This window comes from Eulemur rufifrons, chromosome 21, assembly GCF_041146395.1.
Source record: "Eulemur rufifrons isolate Redbay chromosome 21, OSU_ERuf_1, whole genome shotgun sequence".
Lineage (NCBI taxonomy): Eukaryota > Metazoa > Chordata > Mammalia > Primates > Lemuridae > Eulemur > Eulemur rufifrons.
In genome coordinates this window covers 19,940,564-19,947,782 of record NC_091003.1, presented here as the reverse complement: position 1 = coordinate 19,947,782, position 7,219 = coordinate 19,940,564, and the positions used below count along the sequence as shown (strand labels likewise).

General features: G+C 46.5%; 1 protein-coding gene across 1 annotated transcript; it reads left to right on the top strand.

Annotated features, from left to right (window-relative positions):
• The first annotated feature begins 11 nt into the window (after positions 1 to 11).
• On the top strand, positions 12 to 7,213 carry SRRD (SRR1 domain containing). Its single transcript, XM_069496955.1, has 7 exons — positions 12 to 178; positions 2,097 to 2,137; positions 3,493 to 3,749; positions 3,841 to 3,939; positions 5,880 to 6,034; positions 6,529 to 6,574; positions 6,986 to 7,213. Exons 1-7 carry the CDS (start codon positions 12 to 14, stop codon positions 7,199 to 7,201), a joined length of 981 nt encoding a protein of 326 aa, XP_069353056.1. The 3' UTR covers positions 7,202 to 7,213.
• The last annotated feature ends 6 nt before the right edge of the window (positions 7,214 to 7,219 follow it).

Below are 7,219 nucleotides of genomic sequence, written 5' to 3'. Positions count from 1 at the left end.
GTCAGAGATCAATGGCGGCCGCCGCGGCTACAACCCTGGAACCGTGGCAGGCTGCGGCTCCACGAAGGAGGCGCTCGGCTGCGCGGCGGCCGCGGCAGAGGGAAGCGGCAGCCCGAGACCCGGAGACCGAGATCGAGGCGGACAGCGGAGTCGCGCTTCGTCGCATCCGGGAGGCTAAGTGAGTGAGGGGTCGGTGCTGGTTCGAATCCTCGCACCCATGGGCAACTCTCTGAGCCTCAGTCTCCCCATGTGGGAAATGGGACTATACTGCAAACCCTGTAAGGGGTTATTGTGAGGACAACGGAGGTAACAAGCTCATTACAGGTCTGGATTACATTAAGCGCTCAATAAAGGCTGTCTTTCCTTTTATTGCAGTTACAGCTGTGTGAACTTGGGCAATTTGTAATCTCTGTGCCTCAGTTTTCTCATCTGTGAGATGGGAATGAAAATAGTACTTAGGCTTGTTTTGAGGATTCAGTAAAGTTAGTAAACGGAAACCATTTCCTGGCACGTGGTAAGTGCTGTGCCAGTGTTTGCTATTAATATTATGCAAGTGCTGGTTATTACTGAGGATGTGAACAGGAGCGAAGCAACCCAAACACGTTATTGTTATTATCTTCATTCGTTTATGGAACAATTGCCTTCTACTTGACACTAGCTTAAGCATTCTGCACTCTATTGATGTTGAACACCGCAGCCACGCTAGGATCCTGGCAGCTCCCAGAGTTGCAAAGAGACATGGATAATATATGGAGCCAGATTTCAAACCCAGATCCTTATGACTCCAAAACCTGTGCTTCCAGCTGTCCATTATTTAGGACTCTCTCACCCCAGATGTCCCCATTCCTTGCTCTGTACCTTAGAAAGTACATGGTGCCTAACAATAAATGTTCCCTACTGTTGCTACTGAGTATTATTACCTTTATCTATCTGCAGTCCTGTTAAAGCTGAATAAACAGCCTTAGTTAGCACTACAGATCAGCATCTGAAGGGCCACCACAAGAAAAAGAAATGAGACTAATTTTGTGTGCCCCTCTCCCCTATAATTAAAGTCAAGAGGCAGTGGTGACTCAGAGGTTACCTTTGAATGGAAAGAAGTTGCTGACCAGCTGGCTAAGCCTGAAAAAAAAAAAAAAAAGCAGCAGCAGCAATTCTTTCTAAGCTCTCAGAAGGTGCCAATCAGAGTGAGTGTGAGGTTTAGAGAACTCTTAAGGCACTTTCTGTACCCCTTGACATTGTTACTATTTCCTCAGCTTCTTCAGTATCCCCCGAGGAGCTCCCTGCCTCTCCCAGCACCCCGAGTAGGGAGGGATCCAGCATTTTCCATGTTGATCTGTGCACACACCCACCAGCTGACAAAGAATTCCTGTGTACATTGTCACTTTCCTTTACCCTCTGTGAGGAACATGAGACAGCCTTTGGGCAGATATTTTTCAATTCTCTCTACTTCTCTCTGAGCCCTCTAAACACTCTCTGGCTTATGACTTGTCAGTTTAAATCCAGTTCATTTTAATTCACTCTTTGCTTTGTTTTGATCTAGGTTTGTGGAAACCAGTTGCCTTGAATAAAGAAAGCCCAGACACTTGGTTTTGTCTCTTCTTTTACTTGCCTCTTAGAGTTATTTATAACAGAAGCCATTTATTGAGTACCTACTGTGTGCCAGGTACTTTGCTAAGAAATGTTAACCAATTTAATGCCTCCTGTAATCCTCCGTGATAGCTATGGTTCTTAGCCCCATTTTAGAGATGAGGAAACTAAAGTTCAGAAAGGCTAAATCCAACTATTTAACAACCATTTATTGAGCTGCAACTCTATGCCAGGCTCTGATGGGGACCAGGGATACGCAATAGACCCAGACCCATCTGTGGAAATTGGGGGCCTCCTCCAGAGCCCCCTTTCCTGCCCTCTCTGAGCCCCACCAGTTTGTGCTCTGGCTCTGGACGTGATCAATGTGTATCCCCCTCCTGTTGGTCAGGGTGGGCTGTGTGTCACAGAGCACTTCGTCCTCTATGCATCCAGGTCATGGTCAGGAGAGTCACTGTTGGGGCGGCCCTGAGATGGACAGGACATAATCACGTCATTTTTTTTCTTGATAGGGAGGACCTGCTTATCTCTGATTTCTGGAGTTCTGCACTAGGTGGGTACCACGGTGAGCGGGAGGAGGGCCTGAATGTAGGCAAAGAAGGGAAGTAGTCCTCATCTGAGGACATTTTGCTTCAGGGTGGTGTACGTGCTGGGTTCTAATTCTGACTTCTCCCCTTACAGCTCTGTGTCTCTCGGCATTTAACTACCTCTGACCTTCCATTTCTTTGTCTGTGAAAAAGGGTTGATAATGTACATGGCCTGTAGTTTTAAGAATTCAGTGAGGCTGTTTAAGTGCTTAGAACAGTAGTCGCCTGCTGCATAGAAGGCAACAAATATTAGCTATCATTATTGCTGAAATTTGTATTTATCCTGCTTTTCCTTTATATTGCAGTGCAGACATTTTTCCCCATATAATTATAATCTCTTCCTAAACATAGTGTGGCAAAATAATATTTATGTATGAAGTGAACATTACCGTAGTTATTTTTATTCAGGGACACTTACATTTTTCCTTTGTTTTTTAGTTATTTTTACACATAACTTTACAATGAGTAATATTTAGCATAAAGTTTTTACCAAATTTAGGATGACCTTCTCAGGATATGGTCCAGAAGTGGAATTGTTAAGTGAAAGATAGTGACCAACTTGCTATCCATGGTCAAGTTGTTCTCCAGAAAGCTTTTACCAATTATTTTATCAGCAAGGAGTTAAAGAGCTAGTTTTTCATGCAAGCTTTCCTAGCCTGGGGGCTTATTGAAAGATATCTTTCCTGGTTTGATACGTGAAAAATCGGTACCCATTTGTTGTACTGTATGGGTTTTTGTTTTGCTTACAGATTTGTTCAACTAAATTCAATAGCAGAGTAATGAAAGGAGAGATAAGAGAACCCTCCTCTATATGAAAAGATTTAAACAGAGTATTTTTCATTACGTTCTTCAAGTGTCCAGCCTACCTTTTTTCTTTGAACTTTTTACACATTAAATATTTGTACTCCTGGCCATTTATGGTGTGATTTTGAGAGTTATGCTCCTCTATTCTTTGTTATAATCTAAAAAGTAGGCATTTCAGGGCATAGTCTCCATTTATTAGGAACCTCCTGTTCAATTAGAATTAACTCACATTAGAGTTTTAGATGCACACTGTGCCCATGAATGAAGCCTATTTTTTGTTTGAAACAGCATCTTGGGTTTGGGGTCCTGGGAGTCCAGGGGCCGGGACAGCCTGTGGACATTGCTGCACGTCCCAGGCATGTTTGGGAGTGAGGCCAGCGGCTTTTCTCTCCGAAAAGTTGAAGCCTTTACTGCCCTGCTCCCTTTCTCCCGGGGTCTGTGGACTTCTTTTGTGGGTGATTTGGTTCCCGGGGTCAGAGCACACCCTCTGACTGGATTTGGGGGCCTGCTCTTTCAGAGACCATCAACAGCTGTCTTACAAAACATCTGGAACAACTGAAGTGCCCTGTAAGGGCTGTCTCAGATGCCCTTGGAAACCTGCACCTCGACTTACCAGATGAGTCAGACGTGGCCCCTGGCTCCATCCCAGGGGAGAACCTGGTCACAAGACCCTGCCATTTGAAGTGTGTGTGTTATGGCATTGGGAACTTTGCCACCTGCGTTATAGCTAGAAACCAGCTAGCATTTTTGCTTCTCCTCTTGGAAAAGTGCCAGGTAAATTTTTAGTTTCATCTTTATTTCTCCCTCCCCTGGTCTTGCACACAGATGTTTGGGTTGAAATCAATAACTCATTCTTCCATTCTAGATTCCCAGAAGTCACTGCTGGGTGTATGACCCTCTGTTTAGCCAACTTGAAATTACCATTCTGAACACCCTGGGTGTGATTGTTCTCAGCGAGAATGAAGTAAGTGGTTTCAGAAAGGGGGGTGGGGCGAGCTACACAAATCCTGACATGACTGACCATATCCCCTACCCGCGGCCACCAGTTTTCTTTGCGGTGGCAGTCATTCCTCTCCTCTGCTTGCTAATACACGAGTGTAGTTCGTGACCAGCCGATCCACTGCCCACATTTTGGTTTGCGTTGTGCCCATCAGAAAAAGTGAAATTTCACAAATAGCATGAACCAGAACATGTTAGGTTTGCAAAAATCTTGTGAGAATTCTTTGTCCAGAAGTTATGCTAAGTTGGTATTTGCTGTTGCTACTAAAAAATAAAGAAGACCAGATGCAGTTGCTCATGCCTGTAATCCCAGCACTTTGGGAGGCTGAGGTGGGAGGATCACTTGAGCCCAGGAGTTCAAGACCAGCCTGGGCAACATAGCAAGACCCTGTCTCAAAAAAAAAAAAAAAGAAAGAAAGAAAGAAAGTAATTAGCCAGGGTTGGTGGCACATGCCTATAGCCCTAGCTACTTGGGAAGCTGAGCCCGGAGGATGGCTTGAGCCCAGGAGTTTGAGAGTACTGTGAGCTATGATTGCATCACTGCACTCCAGCCCGGGGAACGTAGCAAGATCCTGTATCTTAAAATAAAGATGACACAGTCTGAGTCCCTCAAATGAGGTCTTTCTGGTTGGAATTTACCCTGTCCCAGGGGAGGTGATAAAAGGGAGTAGCAAATCCCCCCTCTTTGATGTGGTAGCCCAGTTGTACCCATAGCAGCTGGCTGCGAGTTGTGGATTAGTATTCTGCCTATCCCTGCACCCCTCTACCCGCCCCCCATTTGCTGGGATTTGACATTTCTGAGACCTCTGAAAAAAGAAATTCATTTCTGAAGCACAGGGCTGAAGCCAGTATGAGCCAATACCGCTGACTTTAGTTGTGCATTGTTTGGGGATTATAGAATAATCATTTGATTCCTGTGTCCTGAAACTGCTACCTCGTTACTTATGTGACGTGAAAATGAGGCGCAGTCGAGAGAAGTCATTCCCTGATATTAGGAAGGTCCTCAAACACTGTTGTTCAATTCAGATGATTTTTCTGGGTGCCTGCTCCGTGCGAGGCAGGGAGCTTTGGGGAGGCCAAGATAAATGGGAGCCGGGCCCTGTGATGAAGGAGCCCAGGGTCCCATCAGAGCACGTGGCCTGGGAACAGGGAAACGATGAGTGAAGCAGGGAGGCAGAGCCTTGTGTCAGGAGCTACGACAGGAGAGGAGATGGCGAAGGGATGGAGGAAGGTTTCCCGGGACCGAGTGGGATGTGCAAGTCTACCCGGACGGAGTTTGCTGGCCAGACAGAGCCAGGGCGGCAGCCACTGTGCAGAGCCAGCTGGTAAGGAAACCACTGCCGGTTTGTTACTCGCACAGGGAGCTCTAAGAACCGTAGAGTGGAGAGGCCACCGAGGGAGGCAGGGGCCAGGCAGCAAAGGGCCTTGTGATCCTTGCCAAGGAGCTTGGCCGTAGAGCAGTGGTTCTCAAGAGGGGGTGATTGTGCCCCCCAGGGGACATCTGAAGAGGACTCAGTTATGGTGGGGGTCTGCAGACGTGACACGGGAAGCGTGGAGGGTCACCGAACACAGTGCGTGAGGGACAGTAACTATTGCCATCCCTGTCTTTGCTGTCACGGACCCAAAAAGCCCCTTCATCCGCCCGGAGCTTTGCGTGTTCATGGGATACACATTTTGTCAAGTAAGCACGAGTCCTTTCTGGACAGCACGATTTCCTGACTTTTTAAAGTCGTAATTACATAATTGTATAGATTTCATACGTGCTAATGTAACTATTCCATAATCGAATTTAGTTTGTTTTTTTCCATTGGATACTTGTCTGTCTGCTCATTAGTAAGCTCTGTCCTCACCTCGCTGTCAGGAACAGAACGCGGGATGTTGACGCGTGTGGTCCTGTGTCCCCAGGAAGGGAAGCGCAGCGTCTGTGGGGAGCCCACCATCTTTTACATGCTGCACTGCGGGACGGCCTTGTACAACAACCTTTTGTGGAGTAACTGGTCAGCAGATGCCCTTTCCCAGATGATCCTCATCGGGAACAGTTTCAGAGGACTGCAGGAAAGGTAAGCCTGAGAACAGAGGCCCGGCAGGCCCTGGGGTGAGGCCCAACCTCAGACGGAGCCACGCGCAGGAAGGGTTTCCGTGCTGGTTCTGCACTGGGAACGCTGTCCCACGGGGAGCTGGGCGCAGGGCCAGAGGCAGGAGGTGTCAGAACCCTGAGTCAAGCGATGAAGCAAGTTAACGAGTCTTTCCAGTCATTCCTCCCTTCCCTTACGATAGACTGAAATGTTTTTGGAAAGCAGGGGAAACCTGTGATTTCTCTGCCCCACACCCTCCCCGTGTGTCACAGTGCTTGAGTAGCTGCTGTCATTTCTCTCTCTTGAGGAAATGGGCACCATTACTCGGGTATTCACATGTTCTACTAGTTAACCTATTCCATATCCTAAGCTGCTTTCCTGAATTCTTACTCTCCTTAAATAATCTTGCCTTTCTACGTGTCTTAAGTTGAATAAAACCATTCTCATACCTCTTAATCATGGTCCCTTTTTATTTCTAGATTGTTGGCAAGAATTCTGCAGAAAAATTATCCCTACGTTGCAAAGGTATCTATTTGAATAAAGGGGCTGGGATAGAAAAGGGTGTGAAATCATACTATTTCTCCACTGTGAAGAATTCTATCTTCACCAAAAACTCCTAGGAGGAAACTCGCAGGGGCTAACTGAAGACAGTGACATTAATACTGTGCTGTCCGTGGGCTGTCTGTGGTCTGTGTTCCAGAAAGCTGTGACATTTTAGTGCATTTCTTAGTTTTCTCCTAACTCCCTTTATTCTCAGCATCATAGTCCATCATATCCACTGTCCTTGGGCCTTCCAATTCATTGCACAAAGGCATTTAAATCAAAATATCCTTACTTTTTAAAAAGGACAATGGGGGTGACAAGTGGGAATTTGACCCAGAAGAGTGGGGGCTTACTGTGGCTATCAGGCTATTATATTTGAATTTTTCTGCTCAGATTTTAAAGGGACTGGAGGAGCTCGAGTTTCCTCAGACTTCACAGTTCATGGACGTATTTAACGACACCTCCATCCACTGGTTCCCCGTACAAAAGCTAGAACAGTTCTCCCCGGATATTTGGGCATCTCGGGAAGAACCAGATTATCAGGACTGTGAAGACCTTGAAATCATCAGGAACGAGAAGAGGACAGCTACTGACTGGAAGCTGCCGTAATGTATTCGGCGTTGGCTG

What these genes read in the sequence shown, in the direction of transcription:
- SRRD (XM_069496955.1), top strand. Translation starts at nt 12, where the DNA reads ATGGCGGCCGCCGCGGCTACAACCCTGGAACCGTGGCAGGCTGCGGCT. An exon ending in TTTCTGGAGTTCTGCACTAG is followed by an intron (nt 2,138 to 3,492) that starts GTGGGTACCACG and finishes CTGCTCTTTCAG; the next exon opens with AGACCATCAACAGCTGTCTT. An exon ending in ATTATCCCTACGTTGCAAAG is followed by an intron (nt 6,575 to 6,985) that starts GTATCTATTTGA and finishes TTTTCTGCTCAG; the next exon opens with ATTTTAAAGGGACTGGAGGA.